We start from the raw sequence: 22,435 nt of genomic DNA, 5'->3' as shown, positions 1-22,435 counted from the left end.
GCCGCAGAATGAAGGAATCGTGACTGCTGCCAGGATAACGGGCATTGACCTGCATGATGTGCTGCCTGTGGTTGCACACCAGCTGCAGACTGAGAGAGTGAACATGGCTGAGTTCACATGAGACACACGAAAGGAAGTCAGTGGCACCCTGCACCATAGGGAAGCCTGAAATTCGTGCAAAACACTGTGCTTGCTCCGCCTGCTTGTCTCTGGCAAGAGGGAATGAGATGAAAGTGTTTCTTCATGTATAGAGAGCCTCAGTGACCTTCCTTGTACAGCAGTGCACTGCAAAGTGCGATATGTTGCTTTTATCTCCAGCAGCAACCTGGAAGGAGCCAGATGCATAAAAGTTAAGAACCATGGACACCAAGACAGCCACAGGCAATGCTGTACTTGCCCTGCTTTGTGGCTGCCGCAGATGGCAGATTTCAGTTACGACCTCTTTTGTGAACTGAAAACATCTCATCCATTGCTCTTCGCTGAAGTTGAGGTAAGAGAATTGCTCCCTGAAGACCCTCGGCGGATATGGCCTCCTGCTAGAGCCCTTCTTCCTCTTCTCCTTCTGTCTCTACTAGCAGCTTGTCCTGCCTCTTTTTATTCTCCCAGTCATGTTCAATTCCCAGAGGAAGCCCTACCAGGCCACCCATGTCAGGAAGCAACTTGTTCCAGCACAAGATTTTAAATCAACAAAACAGCACTTCAGCACCAGCCAGATCACTCCCTGTAGACTATTCAAACTTTCGCCAAGTTTAGGAAGGCTCCAAAAACACATAGAATTGCAACAAAATTCAGGACAAATAATCCAGCAACTAACCTGTAAGCAATGTTCCTGCTAAGGTGCACAGCCGCACAATAGTCTGAAAGGTCCCACGCAGGCCACTCACCAGCTTTTACATTGTAAATACCGCACATGCACAGAAATTTAAAGGGACCGCGCATTAAAGAAAACAGGCCGTGGAGAACAAAGCGCAGCTTACAGGAAACATTACCTGTTCATGATCCTTTTAATAGCGTTGGTGGGAGGTTCTTCATTTTGTTTAATATCATGTTCAGCTGTGCGAGGTTAAGTCAGGGCATTGGCTGGTGTATGGAGTTTGAAAATGTCAGCGTGGCGTCAAATCAGCATTGCACACTGATTTGCGGCATCATCTTGCTGCTCTACATAGTGCTGGCGGTCGTTAGGTACGTGCGCACGTGCAAACCCCTTTACTAAGATGATGGCCTGTGCACTTCCCATTGGAAGTATATGCGCGCATCTCGAACCCCATTTTCGATCCTTATGTGGCCATGTAGCACCTAAAAAATGAGCACTACACAGCCCAATTTATCCCCCAAGTTGTTTTGTTGTTGTTTGTAGTATTTTATCCCAACTACCCTAATCTGCCTTGTACCACAAGAACAGACAGAGAACACTAGAGTATCAGTGATTCTAACTTTTATTCATTCTTATTAATAATATGTGGTGTAGGTATGGTAGAGTGTACTTTACCCCTGTGTTTTCTTTTAATGAAAATGTATGGCACGTGTCTTCTACTTCCTAACTGCGTGCTCCTTCTAAGTGTTTCTCCAATATGTGATGGAAGTGAGGTGGATGGCTGCTGGATGTCAGTGTCTTTTGTAGGAATGGAAGTAGCCTGTACTTCTTTGTACTGGGTCAGTAGATGACTCTGCAACACCAGGTACTAGGGGTATGGGGTGGCCACCTAGGTCTGTATGCTATTTGATATATTTGTAGTGATTTAAGCAGGATGGCCTGATGATACAGATGTGACTTTTCCTTGAGCAATTTCTTAGTCATCCTTGCCAGCTCCTGCCATTTCCCTGCTGCTGGATACCATCTGCATAGCCAGAAATCTGCGTCTAAGCAGAGTAATAAAATTGTTGAAGCCCCATATTTTGACTGTCTCAATCTGATTCTCCAACATGGTTAAAACCAGACAAGATAGGCTGCTGTAAATTGAAGCTCAAGGCCTCTAGAGCATTCGTGATGGAAGTTATGCCTAAGACTAGGATCTCAGTGATGCCATTGCAGAGGCCCCTGGAATAGCCAAGGAAAGGGAAGAGTCAGAGATAGACCACAAGAAGGTGAGGGAAATTTTCAATTGGATAGTCCCAGTTTCCTACACCTATTATTCTTGTGTCCCTCATCTATCCCTGCAGATGGTCATCCACTTTTCTCTTTCTATATTATTTCTGTATCCTGAACTGTCTAGTACTGCTTCTTTGGTGACCATATTCCAGAGAGTATAATCCTGAAACCACTTATCCTCTCTGATGCTGAGTAGTGTGGCCTACTGCTCCCTCAAGCAAAAAGATCCTCTACTCCAGAGACTTAAGGTTGAATTTTAACCCTCAAAAGCAGGTGGGTTGGGGTCAGGTGAGAGGTTAAAACATTAAAAATCTCAAACTCAACCCCAACCCGCCTCCAACCTGCCCACTTCTAGGTTTAACAGAAACGGGACAAGGGACAGACAGCCAACCCACTCCCAGGAGGCAGGTTGGCCATTTAAATATTATAATGAGGCCGACAGCCTCAGATTTAATCTGCTTTGCAGGTTTAACCCTTTCCGACCAGGTTTCCAGGCCTTGGGAAACCCGACAACTGAAGGGAGGCGAGGACAGCTTCGAGGAAAAGTGAAGTGTCTTTACAGCACTGCTTGTGTGCCAGGAGGAGCAGCAGTCCTATACCCCGAGCTCCAAAAGCTTACCCTCTAGCCTTAGATCGGGCCCCCCCACCCCCCATCAGAACCTACAAAGACACTCCCAGGGTAAGGGATCGGACACCCACCATGCTCCCAGTAGCAGCCGCAGGCTCCCTACCTGGGGCTGCAGCCTACTCCAGAGTGCTCCCCGCCTGACTGGAAGCCAAGACTGTCAATCAGGCTAACTTACAGGCAGGGATCCTGGCAAAAATATTATGCGCGCTTTGGAGTAAAAGTTTACAGCATTTGGGTAAACAGTCCAAAACTCCTCACCCCGCCTACACAACCCGCACCTGTCTAGATCAGGGCTTTAATTTCTTGACACTTCAGCAAATGTACTGCCCCTAGATACACTAAGGATCCATGATGGCCCATTACTTTTCTGGTTACCAAAACTAATGTGCCGTAATAGTTCTATAGAATTAAAATGTATTTTACAATTTATTAAGAAATATATATCAATGTTCCCTCTAATCTGCGTGGCTGCGCAGCTCTCTGCCAGTCCCATGCAGCCTGGGACCAGCTTTTAAAGTGATAAATATTGCGCATGTGCGAAACTGTGAATGGGCCGCGCAGCCCCTTAAAGGGGCCACACACCCAAAAATAATTAAGGGGGACATTGATATATATATGTATTGTTTCCTCTGTTCACTGCAAATTTAAATTTAAAAAAAAATTCTGCAAAACAGTGAATCTGAAAGCACAATGTTGTGAAACCAATGAGGAAGAGGCCTGCATCTTGTGGAACTTCAACTCAGAGTTTTTGAGCTGGAGTCTGAGGTGCAGACGTTGGGGGGCATCAGGGATGGGGAGAGTTACCTGGACACTTTGATCCAGGAGGCAGTCACACCCCTTGGGTTAGGTAGTGGTACAGGTCTGGTTGGTGCTCAGGGACAGGAGGGTGTGACTCCAACTCAGGCAGGTAAGGGGACCCCAGGTGCAGTGCTGGAGGAGCCTCAGCCTTTGCCTTTGTCCAACAGGTATGAGGTTCTTGCTGCCTGTGTGGATGAGAGAAACGCCCGTAGGATGGATGAGCAGGCTGACCATGGCACCATGGTGCAGGAGGCCATTCAAGCGGGGGGGTGAAAGGGAATGTAGTTGTGGTAGGGGACAGTATAGTCAGGGGGAAAGATACTGTTCTCTGCAGCTGCGACCGAGAGTTCCGAAGGTTACGTTGCCTGCCCGGTGCCAGGGTTAAATACATCTCCTCGCAGCTGGAGAAGAACTTGGAGTGGGAGGGGGAGGATCCAGTTGTGGTGGTCCACGTAGGAACCAATGATATAGGTAGAACTAGGAATGAGGTTCTGCTAAGGGAGTTTGAGGAGCTAGGATCCAAATTAAAAAGCAGGACCTCAAAGGTAATAACCTCTGGATTGTTACTTGAGCCACACGCAAATTAGCGTAGGGACAAACAGATTAGAGGTTTAAATGCGTGGCTCAAAGAGTGGTGTGGGAGGAAGGGGTTTCAGTTCATAGGGCACTGGCACCAGTACTGGGGAAAGAGGGAGCTGTTCCGTTGGGTTGGGCTCCACTTAAACCAGACTGGGACCAGTGTCCTGGTGAACTGAACAACTAGGGCAGTAGACAGGGCTTTAAACTAATGGTGTGGAGATGCCGGTGTTGGACTGGGGTGGACAAATGTAAGAAGTCACACAACACCAGGTTATAGTCCAAGTTTTATTTGAAATCACAAGCTTTCGGAGTGCTGCTCCTTCGTCAGGTGAAGTGGAGAGATGCATAAAGACACAGCTTATATAGTCAGAGAATAATGCCAGATGATTACAGGTAATCTTTCTAACTGCCATTTATCACTCCTCGGCAGAGAGATAATCACAGCAATCAAAGGTGTGAATGGTGTCCAAACAGGTTAGTCAGGAAAACATTACATCAAAGAACAATGAGGTGGGGGTCACAAGGGGTCAAATGTTGCAGATGCTGAGGTCTGTATGAAAAACAAAAAACAGACAAAAAAACATTTTTTTTGCTGGAAATCACAGCAGGTCCGGCCGCATCTGTGTAGAGAGAACAAGCCAACGACGACTCAAGTCTGGGTGACCCTACGTCAGGTGGGGTTACATGTAGCGTGACATGAACCCAAGATCTCGGTTGAGGCCGTCCTCATAAGTGCGGAACTTGGCTATCAGTTTCTGCTCTACGATTTTGCGTTGTCGTGTGTCTCGAAGGCCGCCTTGGAGAATGCTTACCCGAAGATCGGAGGCTGAATGTCCTTGACTGCTGAAGTGTTCCCCGAGATGATAATAGGCCCATGGAGACAAAAGGCAGCTGAGATTAGGTGTTTGATCAGGTGTCTGCCAAGACTCGGTTTCACAGCCACATCATTTTCCTCAGCAACTGTCTCCGGTTCCGACTTATTCCACGTGGATTCCAATTCAACTTCCACCCTTCGTGTTTCGGATCCACCCAGGATTACAAATATCTCCAAGATATTCATCGTTCCTCGAACTACTGCTCTCGCCGCATCCTGAGATCCACGCTCAACGCCATGCGTCGCCACATGAACACTCTCGACCTCTCTCTTCAGCAACACTGGCGCACTCTATCTCAAAGCTGTCTGGGTCCACAGTTCCATTTCATCCTTTGACTCATCCGACGCTTCAACAAAAAACGTTTTCTCTTCCTTTCCGATGTCAAGGATCACAAGCTTCATCAACTCTTGGACACCAACGCCCCTCCGGAACCTTCTTCCCCTTCACTTTCCTCTGACCCCCCTTCTCCCAATCTCACCCCCTGCCGCGTTTTCACCATCCCCTCTGACCTTCCACTCTCTGACCCCGAACGATCAGTCCTCAGCAAAGGCCTAAGCTTCATCCCCTTACACCCCCATCTCAATGAATTTTGAGCTCGGCACGATGTTGAGCTCTTTTTCCGCCGCCTTCGGCTCCGTGCCCACTTCTTTGGCCAGGAGTCTTCCCCCCGCATGACTGACCCTTTCTCCTGCTTGCAGAATTCCCGTTCTACCTGGACCCCTCCCCCTGGCCTCTTACCATCTCTAGATCTTTTCATCGCTAACTGCCGCCGTGACATCGGCCGTCTCCATTTCTCTGCTCCCCTCACTCACTCCAACCTACCTCCCTCTGAACTTGCAGCACTCCATTCTCTTAGATCCAACCCTGACATTGTCATTAAACCCGCTGACAAGGGTGGTGCTGTTGTTGTTTGGCGTACAGACCTCTACCTAGTGGAAGCTGAACGCCAACTCTCTGACACCTCCTCCTACCTCCACCTGGACCATGACATAAGAACATAAGAACATAAGAAATAGGAGCAGGAGTAGGCCAATTGGCCCCTCGAGCCCGCTCCGCCATTCAATAAGATCATGGCTGATCTGATCCTAACCGCCAATCCACTATGACAGGACTATCTCCTGAATCGAACAGCATTAGACACACGAAAACAGGAGCAGGATCAGGCTACACGGCCCCTGGGCCCGCTCCGCTACCCACAGGGCCATGACCTATCCGAACCTAGACTCATGTCCAAATTCCTGCCCGCTCCCCGTAACCCTTAATTCCCTTTTCTACTAGGAAACTGTCTATTTCTGTTTTAAATTTATGTAATGATGTAGCTTCGACAGCTTTTTGGGGCAGCATATTCCATGGACCTACCACCCTCTGAGTGAAGTAGTTCCTCCTCATCTCAGTTTTGAAAGAGCAGCCCCTTATTCTAAGACTATGCCCCCTAGTTCTAGTTTCACCCATCATCTGGAACATCCTCCCTGCATCCACCCGATCCAACCCCTTCATAATCTTATATGTTTCAATAAGATCGCCTCTCATTCTTCTGAACTCCAATGAGTAGAGTCCCAATCTACTCAACCTCTCCTCATATGTCCATCCCCTCATCCCCGGGATTAATCGAGTGAACCTTCTTTGTACTGACTCGAGAGCAAGTATGTCCTTTCTTAAGTATGGACACCAAAACTGTATGCAGTATTCCAGGTGCGGTCTCACCAATACCTTGTACAACTGAAGCAATACCTCCCTATTTTTATATTCTATCCCCCTAGCAATGAAAGCCAACATTCCATTGGCCTTCTTAATCACTTGCTGCACCTGCATACTAACCTTTTGAGTTTCGTGCACCAGGACCCCCAGATCCCTTTGTACTTCAGTACTTTCAAGTTTCTTGCCATTAAGATAATAACTTGCTCTATGATTTTTCCTGCCAAAGTGCATAACCTCACACTTTCCAGTATTGTATTCCATCTGCCAAATCTCTGCCCACTTACTTAGCCTGTCTATGTCCCCTTGCAGGTTTTTTATGTCCTCCTCACTCACTACTTTCCCTCCCATCTTAGTATCATCTGCAAACTTTGATGTGTTACACTCGGTCCCCTCCTCCAAATCGTTAATATAGATTGTAAAGAGTTGGGGACCCAGCACTGACCCCTGCGGAACACCACTGGTTACTGATTGCCAGTCTGAATATGAACCATTTATCCCAACTCTCTGCCTTCTGTTAGATAGCCAATCCTCTATCCATGCCAGAATATTACCCCCAATCCCGTGATTTTTTATCTTAAGCAATAATCTTTTGTGTGGCACCTTGTCAAATGCCTTTTGGAAGTCTAAATACACTACGTCCACTGGTTCACCTTTATCCACCCTATATGTTACTTCCTCAAAGAACTCCAGCAAATTTGTCAAACATGACTTCCCCTTCATAAAACCATGCTGACTTTGTCCATTAAATTATGATTATCCAAATGTCCTGTTACTGTATCCTTAATAATGGACTCCAAAATTTTACCTACCACAGATGTTAGGCTAACCGGTCTATAGTTTCCAGCCTTCTGTCTACTGCCCTTTTTAAATAAGGGTGTTACATTAGCAGTTTTCCAGTCTGCCGGGACCTTTGCTGAGTCCAGGGAGTTTTGGAAGATTATTACCAATGCATCCACAATCCCTACCGCCACTTCCCTCAAAACCCTGGGATGTAAGCCATCAGGTCCAGGTGATTTATCCGCCTTGAGTCCCATTATTTTACCAAGTACTACTTCCTTAGTGATTTTAATCGTATTTAGCTCCTCCCCCCCTATAGCCCCCTGCTTGTCAAGTGTTGGGATATTCTTGGTGTCCTCTACTGTAAAGACTGATACAAAATATTCATTCAGTGTTTTTGCCATCTCCATATTTCCCACCATTAATTTCCCAGTCTCATCCTCTAAGGGACCAACATTTACTTTAGCCACCCTTTTTCTTTTTATATAACTATAAAAACTCTTACTATCTGTCTTTATATTTTTTGCTAATTTACTTTCATAATCTATCTTCCCTTTCTTAATCAATCTTTTTGTTATTTTTTGCTGTCTTTTAAAGTTTTCCCAATCCTCTATCCTCCCACTAGATTTGGCTACCTTATATGTTTTTAGTCGAATACTATCCTTAATTTCTTTACTTAGCCACGGATGGCTGTCTTTTCTTTTACAACCTTTTTTTCTCAGTGGAATATACTTTTTTTGGAATTTGTAAAATAACTCCTTAAATGTACACCACTGATCATGTATCGTCTTATCCTTTAACCTATTTTCCCAATCCACTTTACTCAATTCCGCTCTCATACCTTCATAGTCTCCTTTATTCAAGCTTAGCATGCTTGTTTGAGATACAGCCTCCTCACCCTCTAACTGAATATGGAATTCAACCATGTTATGGTCACTCATTCCAAGGGGATCCTTTACTAGGACATTTTTAATTAATCCTGTCTCGTTACACAGGACCAGATCTAAGGTTGCTTGCCCCCTGGTTGGTTCAGTTACATACTGCTCAAGAAACCCATCCCTAATACACTCAATGAACTCATCCTCAAGGCAGCCCTGCCCAATTTGATTCGTCCAATTTATATGATAGTTAAAATCCCCCATAATTATAGATGTTCCCTTATTACAAGCCTCAACTATTTCCTGATTGATACTCCGTCCAACCGAGTTGCGACTGTTCGGAGGCCTATATACTACACCCACTAGTGTTTTTTCCCCTTATTATTCCTTATCTCCACCCAAACTGTTTCGTTATCCTGATCCTTTGACCCAATATCATTTCTCTGTATTACAGTGATTCCTTCCTTTATTAACATAGCCACCCCACCTCCCCTTCCTTCCTGCCTGTCCTTCCTGATTGTTAAATAATCTGGTATGTTTAATTCCCAGGCATTGTCACCCTGCAGCCAAGTTTCTGTAATGGCCACAAGATCATACCCATGTGTAGCTATTTGTGCCTTTAACTCGTCTATTTTGTTACGAATGCTACATGCATTCAGATAGAGAACTTTCAAATATGTTTTGTGACACTTAGTTCCTGCTATTGCCCTTTTTATTACTTTACCTTTTACTCCACACCTTCTACCCCTTCCTGACACGCTCTGGTTTTTAATTTCCCCACTGCTACCTAAGTCTTTGACCTTCTCTGTTGTCATTTTTATTATTTGCTCTCTAGGAACCTCCCCCCCACTAGTTAGTTTAAAGCCCTCTCTACAGCCCTAGTTATATGATCCGCCAGGACTCTAGTCCCAGCACTGGCCAAGTGAAGCCCGTCCCAACGGAACAGCTCCCTCCTGTCCCAGTACTGGTGCCAGTGTCCCAGGAAGCAAAACCCATTTCTCCCACACCAGTCTTTGAGCCACGCATTTAACTCTCTTATTTTATTTGTCCTAGCCAAATTCGCTCGTGGCTCAGGTAATAATCCAGAGATTATTACCCTTGTGGTTCCGCTTTTTAATTTGGCCCCTAGCTGCTCAAACTCCCTCAGCAGAACCTCCTTCCTTGTCCTATCTATGTCGTTGGTACCAACATGGACCACGACAACTGGATCCTCCCCCTCCCACTCCAAGTTTCTGTCCAGCCCAGAGGAGATGTCCTTAACCCTGGCACCGGTTAGGCAACACAGCCTACGGGACTCTCGCTCTTGGCTGCAGAGAACTCTATCTATCCCCCTAATAATACTATCCCCTACCACTACAACATTTCTATTTACTCCCCCCTCTTGAATGGCCCCCCTCTCCACGGTGCTGTGGCCAGGTTGCTCATCCTCCCTGCAGCCCCTGCTTCCGTCTCCACAGGGAGTAAGAAGCTCGAACCTGTTGGACAAGAGCAAGGGCTGCGGCTCCTCCAACACTACCTTCTGGATCCCCGTACCTGCCTCACTCGTGGTCACACCGTCCTGTCCCTGACCATGGGCTACATCTGAATTAATTAACTTCATAGGTGTGACCACCTCCTGAAACAGAGTCCAGGTACTTCTCCCCCTCCCTGATGTGTCGCAGTATCTGAAGCTCAGGCTCCAGCTCATCAACACGGAGCTGGAGTTCCTGTAGCAGCAGACACTTGTCACAGATGTAATCACCGTTAGCCTCAATGGGGTCTACCGGCTCCCACATCTCGCAACAGTAACACATCATCTGCTCCATTCTATGTAATTAATTATAAAAAATTTTATTTAATTAATTGGATTTAGATTAAATCAATCCCTCTAAATTACACCAGTTTAATGGTTAACCAACTGTCTCCCTTACAGCACAGACCCTAGAAAAAAACCGCCGAATTTAAGCTTGTAATAAAAAGAAGAAATACTCACCAACCAATCCAACCAATCACTTACCTGCTTCCTGGTGACGTCACTCTTGGATTATTTTTTACCTCTCTCCTCTGCTGTTGATTTGGTATGCCTCTGGTCGCTGCCGCTGGTTTTTATGCCGGGTTATAGCTCCTCCTCCTGACCTCGCTGCTCACTCCTAGGTCCGATGCTGGTCTCGGGCCTCTGGTCGCTGCCGCTGGTTTTTATGCCGGGTTATAGCTCCTCCTCCTGACCTCGCTGCTCACTCCTAGGTCCGATGCTGGTCTCGGGCCTCTGGTCGCTGCCGCTGGTTTTTATGCCGGGTTATAGCTCCTCCTCCTGACCTCGCTGCTCACTCCTAGGTCCGATGCTGGTCTCGGGCCTCTGGTCCCCACTACCGAACATCAAACCACCATTTCCAAGACTGTCACTGACCTCATCTCCTCTGGAGATCTTCCCCCCGCTGCCACCAACCTCATAGTTCCCCAACCCCGCACAGCCCGCTTCTACCTCCTTCCCAAGGTCCACAAACAGGACTGCCCTGGTAGACCCATCGCTTCAGCCTGTTCTTGCCCCACGGAACTTATCTCTTCCTATCTTGACTCTATCTTTTCTCCCCTTGTCCAGTCTCTTCCCACCTACATCCGCGACTCTTCGGATGCCCTCCACCACTTTAACAGTTTCCAGTTTCCTGGCCCCAACCGCTTCCTTTTCACCATGGACGTACAATCCCTCTACACCTCCATCCCCCACCAGGATGGCCTGAGGGCGCTCCGCTTCTTCCTTGAACAGAGGCCTGTCCAGTCCCCATCCACCACCACCCTCCTCCGCCTGGCTGAACTTGTTCTCACATTGAACAACTTCTCCTTTAACTCCACTCATTTCCTCCAAATCAAAGGTGTTGCTATGGGTACCCGCATGGGTTCTAGCTATGCCTGCCTTTTCGTGGGCTATGTGGAACAATCTTTGTTCCAGTCCTACTGAGGTCCCCTCCCTCACCTCTTCTTCTGATACATTGATGACTGTATTGGTGCCGTTTCCTGCTCTCGCCCCGAACTAGACAATTTCATTCACTTTGCCTCCAATTTCCACCCTTCCCTCACCTTCACATGGTCCATCTCTGACTCTTCCCTTCCCTTCCCTTCCTCGACTTCTCTGTCTCCATCTCTGGGGATAGATTATCGACCAATATTCACTACAAGCCCACTGACTCCCACAGCTACCTGGACTACACTTCCTCCCACCCCGCCTCCTGTAAGGACTCTATTCCATTCTCCCAGTTTCTCCGTCTCCGCCGTATCTGCTCCGACAATGCCACCTTCCACACCAGTGCTTCCGACATGTCTACCTTTTTCCGCAACCGAGGATTCCCCTCTACCGTGGTCGACATGGCCCTCGACCGTGTCCGTTCTATCTCCCGCACTTCTGCCCTCACCCCTGCCCCTCCCTCCCGGAACCATGATAGGGTTCCCCTTGTCCTCACCTTTCACCCCACCAGCCTCCACATGCAACGGATCATCCTCTGTCATTTCCGCTACCTCCAAAGTGATCCCACCACCAAACACATCTTCCCCTCCCCTCCCCTTTCAGCATTCCGTAGGGACCGCTCCCTCCGAGACACCCTAGTCCACTCCTCTATCACCCCAAACAGCCCTTCCCCTTCGCCTGGCACCTCCCCGTGCAAGCGCAGGAGATGTAACACCTGCCCCTATACCTCCCCCCTTCCCACTGTCCAGGGCCCCAAACACCCCTTCCAGGTGAAACAGCGATTTACTTGTACTTCTTGCAATCTAGTATACTGTATTCGCTGCTCACGATGCGGTCTCCTCTACATTGCGGAGACCAAACGCAGATTGGGTGACCGCTTTGCAGAACACCTCCATTCAGTCCGTAAGTGTGACCCTGAGCTTCCGGTCGCCTGTCATTTTAATTCACCGCTCCATTCCCACTCGGACCTCACTGTCCTTGGCCTCTTGCATTGTTCCACGGAAGCTCAACGTAAACTCGAGGAACAGCAACCCATCTTCTGACTAGGCACTTTGCAGCCTTCCGGACTCAATATCGAGTTCAACAATTTCAGATCATAACCTCGGCCCCTATTACATTTTTACTTATATTTTTTTCCACCCCTTTGTTTTGGGTCCTCCTTTCCCCCCCCCCCCCCCCCACCCCTCCTTTCCTTTTGTTTCTCTCTCTCACCTGGCAGCTGTCTCTTACCTGCCAGTACACTTCACACCTAATCTCAGCTGCCTTTTGTCTCCACGGGCCTATTACCATCTCGTCTGGCTTGAATACCTTTTATTTTCTCTTTTGTTCGATCGCAGCCTTGCCTTCGATCTATTTTCTTTTCTTTCCAGTTTTGAAGAAGGGTTTCGACCCGAAACGTCAACTCAAATTTCTCTCCACGGATGTTGCCTGACCTGCTGAATTTTTCCAGCATTTTCTGTTGTTATTTCGGATTTCCAGCATCCGCAGTATTTTGCTATCGTACTAGCCATCCAGAAAGTTGGGTTGGCGGCTTGAAGAGCTGAGGCACAGTAGACTGCCGCAGGATGAATGAGTCATGGCAACTGTCAGGGAACTTGGCGCCAACATGCACAATGTTCTTCCTGTGGTTACGCACCAGCTGGACATTAAGGGGGTGGAAGCCCTTGCAGTTCACAAATACAGCTGGATTGTGATGGGGTGCCCTAATGGCCACATGTGTGCAGTCTACGACGCCCTTTTGCAAAGCCAACCGCACGCGCGGTTACACTTACTTCATCCGTGGAGAAGTGGATGTAATTGTGCGCCTTTGCAAAGAGGGCATCGGTAACCTGCATGATGCAAGTGTGTGCGGCCAACTGGGAGATGCCGTTCATGTCTGTTGATGATCCCTGGAAGGACCCTGAAGCAAAATAATTGAAGGCGGAGGTGACTTTGACAGCCACTGGTAAGGAGTGTCCACCCACTTCTCTGGGCTCCAGGTGTTGGTGCAGTATTGAGCAGAGTGTTAACTGCCTTAAGTGCCTCTCCCGCCACTTGGTGGCGGATCTGATCGGAACTCCCAGAGCCGACACTTGGCAAAGTTGCGTGGAGGCGGGTTGACGGCGGGTTCGGAACGAATTTAACCTCTGACCCGCCTCCAAACCCGCCCTCTGAGCGCCGGCAAAATCGTGGCCTTAGTGTCTGTCTTTCCTACGAAGTTCTCCCCCAGTGGCTGCAGCATGGCTGGGGAAGGTTGCTGATTTTCAGTGAGGGAGACTACAGATGGCCTTGCACGACAACCTCGAGCAGCTCTGGCCCTAGAAGGACCGGTTGTAGACTGCACCACCTTGGCATGGGTGGCAGCAATCTGGGCTGGCTGGATGACAGGCAGCAGCAAAGGCTCTGGCGGCGTGGCAGTGGTGGGAGTAGGAATGCTGTCAACCTGAGAGAGGACAGCAGGTTCTTGCTCCACGGAGCCACTGCCACTCCCCCGGGGCAGCGCCTCAGTATTCCTAACCATCTGTTGGAGCACAGATTGCTGGACTGCTGTGACACCCTGCAAGCCCTTTTCCACACATAAACCTAGCTATGATGGCAGCAGCCTGAGTTTGCGTGGCAGCAAGCTGAGACTGCAGGAGAGCAGTCTGAGCTTGTATGATAGAAGTCTGAGCTTCCACTCTGCAACTGGGGTTTTAGTAGCATATTGACTGCTAAACAAACGTTATGGCCGTAGTGTTTGTTTAGCAGTCAATATGCTGTTAAACCCCAGTTACACTGAATCCAACAAGGTATATCTTTTAATGGGGTATTTAACAGTGATATTTCTGCGGAAAAGCACAAGTTTTCATCAGTTTCACTGATTTCCCTGATTACAATGATTGCCAGCTACGTGGCGGGGGGTTGCGGGGGGTTGGAGTCATGGTAAGCCACAGCACAACCAGTGTCGGAGCAGTGAATGACTGAATGCAGCTTCAAGATTTCCACATTTAGATGCGCATGCGCTAAATCCTGAAGTTGCGGTCAGTTTCAAAGGAGTAATAGCAGTGAACGCTGTTAGTTCACTGTTATTACCCACCGCAAATTCCCGGCCATTTAATATTGCAATGATGTATATTTCCATTTAATATTTATCTAGAACATGCCAAGTTTGCAGGGTAGATTCAAAAGGAGGTAGCCAAAGAGCGCTGAATATGATTTGCAGCGGGGATGAAACTTAAATCAAAAACACTCAGCGGGTCAATTAACATTTGTCGAGAGAACAGATCAGTTAACTTTTTAGGTGTAGACTCTTCATTAGGGCACCTGAAATGTTAACTTATCTGTTCTCTCCACAGATGCTTACTGACCTGCTGAGTGTTTTCAGCATTTTCTGTTTTTGTTTCAGATTTCCAACATTTGCAGTTTCTTGCTTTTTGACCAGATTTATTGAATTTAATTTTACAACTTGCCATGATGGGATTTGAACTCTGGGTTACTAGTCCAATATCATAACCACTATACTTCCACTATTATTTGCAAAACCTGAAGCAAAATATTGATTCAATTTCTCACTATACCTACACCGTGGTGTGGAGATGCCGGTGTTGGACTGGAGTGGACAAATGTAAGAAGTCACACAGCACCAGGTTATAGTCCAACAGTTTTATTTGAAATCACAAGCTTTCGGAGCGCTGCTCCTTCATCAGGTGAAGTGGAGAGATGCCTAATCTGTGTCTATAGGCATCTCTCCACTTCACCTGACGAAGGAGCAGCGCTCCGAAAGCTTGTGATTTCAAATAAAACTGTTGGACTATAACCTGGTGTTGTGTGACTTCTTACATTTATACCTACACCCTTCACAACTCCCTTTGCCCCTGGGCAGTCCTTTACTCGCTTTTATATTTCAGTTAAGGATTCGGATCTGACAGAGACCTATAGGGCCCTCAGCAGTGGAACCCCTCTTGGTTACGGTCCTAACCTCAGGCGTAGATTCCACCACAAGTGCTCTGACTGGGGTTCTAATGACTTTGGGCTCCAATCTCCAGTATTGCCTGGATTCACCATGTTGGACAGTGTTTTTATGACACCCATAAAGCAGGGCTTGAATAACCTAATTGCTGACCAGCAGTTCCCCTCTCACACATGACCACTTGCATGCCATCAATAATGTAGAACAACATCTTTGTATTCTCGCTCCCTTTTTCTACTGCCAAAGATGTTGCAAAAGATGCTGATAGTACCGATAGTTTCTCACTTGCTAAAATTGAGTGAGTATCTTCTGTCTTAAGACACGATAGGCTAGAAATTCAGCTCTGTACTGCTGGTTTATCGGCACTACAGGTGCTGTTTTGTGTCCAAAATGCCGTCTGAGCAGCGTGCGCACACTTCAGGTGTGGATCGCGCTAGACACCATTTTAGTGAGGGTTTTTGCGTTGGCGCTGGGAGCATACGCCATTAGTATGCAGAGTAGGCATATTGTGATGCCAATCAGCATGTAACACTGATTTGACGCTAGCGCTGCCATTTTTGACTTCAATGCTGGAGCTAATGCCCTCTCTTAACCTCGCACAGCTGAACATGTGTTCAACAGCAGGAAGGAACCCCGCCGCCAGTGTTATTTAAAGGGATCATGACCTACTTACAGGTTAGTTGCTGATTGATTTCTATTAGCTGTTGCTGAGTTTGCAGAAGGGTTTGGTGCTTTCTAGACTTCTTTAAAGTTGCCGAAAGTCTACAAGGACTGGTATGGCACATGATCAAAGATTTGGTACTGACTTGTAAGGGGTCTGCTCAGACCAGTTGCTCCCAGGCATGGGTGCAGTAGTTTGTATCCCCCCTTAGCCTGCAGCATGACCGGGAGAGTGAGCAGAAGCGACACAGAACAGAACAAGCTGCTGGAAGAGGCAGGAGGAGGAGGAGGAGGAGAAGGGCTCTCAGCAGAAGGCCATATCCACCCAGGGTGTTCAGGGAGCAATTCACCTACCTCACCCTCAGTGACGAACAGTGTGTGCAATGTCTCCTTTTTACTAAGGAGATGCGCACAGAAATCTGCCACCTGCTGCAGGCAGACCTGCAGCCTCAGACCAGGACGAGGACAGAATTGCCAGTGGCTGTAAAGGTGACCGTGGAATTTAACTTCTTCGCGTTGGGCTCCTTCCAGGCTAGCGCAGGTAACATCTGTAACATCTCCCAGTTCGCTGTCCACTCGTGTACAATAGAGGTGAGTGAGACTCTATGCAAGGAGAGCTGAATACATTTCATCCTCTCTTGCCAGAGAGAAGCAGGCAGAGCGAGCACATGGCTTTGCCAGGATAGCAGGCTTACCCATGGTGCAGGATGCCACTGCATGCACACACGTTGCTTTGCGGGTGCCGCATCTCAATTCGGAGATGTACCACAACCGGAAGGGATTCCACTCCCTCAATGTCCAGCTGGTGTGCGACCATACTTAGTGCTCAGTATCCTGGCAGCAGCCATGATGCCTTTATTCTGTGGCGGTCCGCTGTACCATCAGCATTTGAGCCACCACGACAAACCAGAGGGTGGCTACTGGGCGACAAGAGCTATCCGCTAACCACCTGGCTCACGAACCTGCTGTGCTACCCAACCACACGTGGGCAGCATGCATATAACGATAGCCATGCTGCCACACGCAATATGATAGAGTAGACCATTGGCGTCCTTAAACATTGCTTCCGCTGCCTGGATCGCTCTGGAGGAGCTCTGCAGGACTCACCAGAGCTCGTCTCAAGATTCATCGTGGTCTGCTGCATGCTCCACAACCTCGCCATCATGATGGCACAGCCCTTGCCACCAGGCATACAGCGACCAGCTGAGGTGATGGAGGAGGAGAAGGAGGAAGCAGGCATCTGTGCTACCCTTTCCTCCTGCCTTGGCTGCAGCCCACTTGTACCCAGTAACTCACTGCGTGCAGATCCCGCCTTTAAGCTACCCTCTAAAGTCCACACAGTGCCAGTATCTGAGCTGGTGGCTGCGACTGTCAGATTGAGGGATGATGTTTCTTCTTCAGCATCACTCTCCTCTTCCTCTTCCTCTTGTACTGCCTGGCCAAGTTGGATGTCTTGGGTCTCTGAAATGAGAAAGGCACAAAAGTAGGGTTGTGAGGGGGAAGGGGAAGGAAAGCAAGAGGTGCATGCTTACACCATCTGCAGCTTGTAAGTCAGAAGAGATTGTGGGATGAGTCGGAAGTCGGATGTGAGAAGGAGGATTAGGTATGAGTATACCGTCATCTTCAATGCTTTCAGCGCCGCCGCTGGCCACGGCCTCAGTTATAGCCACTCCAATTATGGCGAGTACTGTCTCCTCGAGCGGGGTCTGGATATGGAGGCATGCCTGTTCCCCTCCAGTTAGCTGCAGCTGCTTACGATTGTGTGCCACCTTATCCTGCAGGAGAGAGGGAAGTGTGTCAGTGAGTGTGGTTCACTGTGTTTGGCTGATGTGGCTGTCATGGTTGAATAGCTGGCAATGTGTGCAAGCTGTGAGATGTGGGTGTGAGGCTTGCAGCAGTGGTAAGTGTGTGAGGGTGAGATGAAGCATATGAATGTGAGGTATAAGTCATGATTGATAGTTGATAGGTGTGTGAGGGTGTGGTGAATTAAGCAGTGTGTGAGGCTAGTGGTGCAGTTTGTGGGATGTGGCACTTCAAGATGAATTCACTGACCTTGACCACTCATGTGAGTTCATTAAACTTCTTCTTGCAGTCCATGCAGGTCTTCGGGGCTACACTGCTTGCATTGACAACGATGGCTACCTGCTCCCATTTCCTTCTCAGCGTCTGTCTGGAGGGCCTCCTATCCCCCTGTGGATACAGGACATTGCTACTCCTTTCCACCTCCTGCACCAGGGCCTTGAGTACTGCATCCGAAAATTTGGGAGCCCTCTCTCTGCCATGTTACATCATCTTCACTCTTCCTTTAGGTCACACACTCCTCTACAATGACTTCCAGTACCTGCTGCATCCAGAATGCACCTCCCCTTTAAGAGGTGCAGACTGTTATAAATCTCATCATCATAAAGAAACTACTCATGAAATAACGCTGGACGGTGTGGGCCCAGCTTGCTCAGGGACATTTTGTAAGACAGGAACTAGTGAAGTACAACTAGACTTCCATGTTCTGAAACAAGTTGATTAAAGCCTTGCTTTATACTCAAACCAAGTGCGTCACAGACTGGCTTTAAGAACTGTAGGCTAGCTTTAATTGGTGCTAGCCTCACATGAACTTGGGCCCCTGCTGAGTGTGCAGCCACTCAGCAGCGCATTTAGCGCTGGGCTGCACGCCACTATCATTATAATTAGCAGGCAGCACGAAGTTTGTGTGCTGCCTGCATTACATTCAACGGGCACGAGTTAATCACACATCGCAATCTCCGCACCCATTTTCGGGGGCTATCCAATTTTTAGCCCTCTGTGTAAAGAGATTCCTCCGCAATTCTTTATTTGATTTATTAGTGGCTATCTTATATTTATATCCCCTTATTCTGGACTAACCTACAAGTTGAAACAGTTTCCCCATGTTCATAATTTTAAAGACTTCTATCAGGTCTCCACTTAGTCTTCCCTTTTCCAGGGAAAGGAGCTCCAGCCTGCTCAGTGTTTCCTGATAGTTGCATCTTCTCAATTCTGACAGCATTCTTGTAACGATGAAAATAAACTAATTATATCATAAAAGGGCATTAATTTATTTGATAAATGTTTATTTTCCCAAATTATTACTATTAATCTGAATGCATAGTAGTAATGAGTCAAGCAGAAAATGTTAGCAATGCATATACTATATTCAATTTACTAGAGTGATATCTTTTAATTTTGAATGTGTGAGTGAATAATTTGAACAAAATAAAGGCTAAAGCTTTAAGTTAAATTTACTCAGTATGCTATTAAAACTAAGGTCATTTAGTTTGCTTTTTACATCTAAGGAAACAGTTCTAAAATAACAGTTTTTATAAATAATTGTATAACATGTTGTCTGGAAGGTGAAAGCTTCTGTGATGAAAAGACTTTTGAGGGCCAAGCATCATTATACATTACAAGATATTGTTGTTGAATGTGAAGATATTAGTACCATAAGGTGAGCTATTTAATGTATTTACTGAATCATGAAATAATAAGAATTGAAATAATCTTAGCTTAATTTATTTAAATTAATTAATGGTCTGGAAATTGGTTCATGCCGGCCTGGCAATGCAAACTAGGGGCAGGGAATGATCCCTGTGCCGGAATTGTTAATTGCAAGGCCCATCTGATATTGGGTGTTGGGCCCCATTTATATGAGGCTGGCAGGTAGCTCGCTGGTGAAGATGATTTGAATTTTGGGCAATGCATTGCCGACAGCGTTCTTCAGGTAGTCCCTGGGAAAGGAGGTAAAGGGATTAGGAGGGAAGGGGTCACCCGGGAGATGGGAAAACATGATCTCGTGGGAGGGGTGTGACCAGGAGAGGGAGGAAGGTGATTGGGATAGCAGCAAATGGTGCCCAGCAGCGGCCCTGGGTTTTAATATGGAGCCAGGAGGAGCACGCCTGCACCTCTGAGCTCCACATTTATGCAAGTATTTGAAAAAACATACTGTTTTGATGGCAGCTTTTAGGACTGCTGGTTAGGCCACATGTAGACCATGTTTTCCTGAATGTTGTTAGCCCAGTGCCGGCTGCATTCCGGGCAGCCCAATTTTACAAAGGGGGCCTCAAGCAGGCATTAAGCCCTGTTTTTGTATATGCAAAGGGCCCTGGATGTCTCTTCTTCAGCCTTCACCAATATGGCGGGTGGTGTATTTCCCGCATGTAATGAGCATGCACGCCTCACCCGCCGTATTGGATGATTAGGTGCCAATTTTGCGTCTGAAAAACAGCCACGGTGCATTGAATTTCTCGGCCAATGTGTTCTATATTTTATCATCTGTCCACTTGTAGCTACCAGGTAAAACACTGGGTTTAATTTCCTCTAAGCATTAAAGATAGCACACTCATTAATTGTGCATTCTTGTATGGTCATGGTTTGAGAGTTTGTATTAAGGAGTGGGTATAAGCACAAACTGTACATTAAGGGGTGTTTTTTGCTTGTAAAGTTCTTGTAAAGAAACAATTGAAAGAATTTTGCTAATTTCTTTAGCTACAGTTTCATTTACACAACGTACTAATTCCCTTTATTTAATGCAAGTTTTAAAACAGGAGAGTGAGCCGGATGAGTTTGGGATGTGAGTGAAGCTGAAAATCCATGGCCCTTCCAGTGCACTCCTGTGTAACTAGTTCCTGGCCTTATGTCTGGGATTCCGTAGGGCCTTTTAAGGGTCGTTGCCTCCATCCACACCTTTGTTCAGCATTCACATTAATTTATATAATGTTGCAGCAAAATTTCTGGACTAACTTTAGAGTGCTGGACATATGGATTGGAGAGCATATTTCTCTCATTTGCATTTTTTCACTATGCCTTGTCACATACATACTGAACAACCCTGGGCTCAGGTAGCGGGAAATGGAGGCCACTGCAGGAAGTTGGGATGCAACGGACCATACCCCTGAATAATTTTTCATCCCCTTCTCACCACAAATCTGCTAAAAAAATAGTGGGGAAGCAGGCCATTATGTCTGAGTTCACTAAAAATGGGTTCCACTGTAATCATTTATTTATATTGTAGAATAAAAACTAATGACTAAAATAAAATCATACTATATACTCTTTTACTTGTTGAAATTGAATGCTATCAATACAAAAATGTCTAAACTTATTACTATATATTGTTTATTGTGTCAAAGCCAAATAAGTCTTGCCTTGTTAAACATGATTGCACCTCGAAAAACATTGAAACCTATGCGTAAAGAGAGAAAAAAAATACCTGCCCAGACCTTGTCTGACGGAGACATCAAGCTGCTTATTAACGTAATAGGAGCATACAACATACCAATGAGGAAATGTATTGCCAGGTAAGAAGTATATAAAATGTGTCTAGGTTTATAGGAAGTCATTCTTCATGTTAGTCCCTGTACTGGTGTATTGTGTTGCTCCAGTAATATATTGTTATTGCACCCAATGTTCTAATCACTAAATTGGAATTTTCAATTTTCTCCCCTCCTTTTCTTAAAATTGCAGTTCCCAATCACACCAAAGTGGCCAATCCATGTGTGCGCCTTGACAATGAGTGCTGGCAGGCCAATTGACTATGACGAGCATAATACCTGAGTGTTATTGTGCGGTCAGGGGTGAGAACTCGTGTTTTTTCCCTTTCCAAGCTGAGACGTTGGCCTAGATTACCTGCCCATCTCCACTGATATTTTTGACAGATCTGGTGCGGGTAGGGTAAAAAATAGTTTCCCCAACTCCTGCTGTGCTCACAGAGGAATACATAAATCCTGCAGAGAGCAGTTTCAACCCTTTAGTTTTCCAAGAGAAAGATCTGCAGAATTTCTCCCCCAAAATTAGGAAAAATTCCCAAACAACAACTTGCATTTATATAGCACCTTTAATGTAGAAAAACATTCCAAGGTTCTTCACTGAAGCGTAATCAAACAAAAATTGACTGAGCCTAAGAAGCAGATAGAGAAGTGTGGCCAAAGAGGGTTTTAAGGAGGGTCTTAAAGGAAGAGAGGGAGGTGGAAAATTGGCTGCCTTAAAGAGCTCATTTCATTTATATTTGCTAAGTAATTTTCATTTAGCAAATATGAGCACTAAGAGCACTTTAGAAAGTAAACAACCCATTTCTCACCACTACTGAGTGGTCAGCAGGCCTAGGAGCAGCCAAGGATGAGGCAGATGGCATAAGTGCTATATGTGCTTTGAAATTAAGAGCTGATAAATCAACAAAGAATACCAACAAGCCCTGGAGTAGCTGAGGACAGAGGCAGGTGGTGCCAGCGCAGATGGGGCTGAGATGGCAATCCACATTGGGGAAGAACAGGAGGCTACTGCTTCTCATCCACTGGCTGAAATTCTCTACTTCTTCCCCATGATGCTGCTCCAATAGATCCATTCTTGTCCCAGAATCACAGCTGCTACTGACTTCCTTCTCCACTTGTTCTACCTGTTTGAATTCAGCGGGGCTAATAGTAGCAGAGCGAACAACCCCCGAGTCTAATGCCCTGCATAATTTAAACAGATATAATCAGTGAAACAAGAAGTCAGCCGCAGTTGGCACAAATTTGCATTTTAAATTAGCAAATTCATTAAAAATGCAAATTAGGAACAGGATCATAGATACGTTCATG

The 22,435-nt window shown here is 46.7% G+C and overlaps 1 protein-coding gene across 1 annotated transcript in view; it reads left to right on the top strand.

Moving 5' to 3' along the window:
• LOC147113546 (coiled-coil and C2 domain-containing protein 2A-like) overlaps nt 1–22,435 on the top strand; it is a 403,075-nt gene that overhangs the window by 240,907 nt on the left and 139,733 nt on the right. The window contains exons 17-18 of the mRNA XM_085996133.1: nt 19,214–19,308; nt 20,990–21,157. Coding sequence (XP_085852259.1) covers nt 19,214–19,308; nt 20,990–21,157 — 263 coding nt within the window. The remainder of the gene's footprint in view (nt 1–19,213; nt 19,309–20,989; nt 21,158–22,435) is intronic.

The sequence above is a fragment of the Somniosus microcephalus genome, chromosome 8, assembly GCF_052327205.1.
Source record: "Somniosus microcephalus isolate GS21.2 chromosome 8, FLI_Smic_1.0, whole genome shotgun sequence".
NCBI lineage: Eukaryota > Metazoa > Chordata > Chondrichthyes > Squaliformes > Somniosidae > Somniosus > Somniosus microcephalus.
Note: the sequence above shows the minus strand (reverse complement) of the source record. Positions and strands in the feature narration are given on the sequence as shown.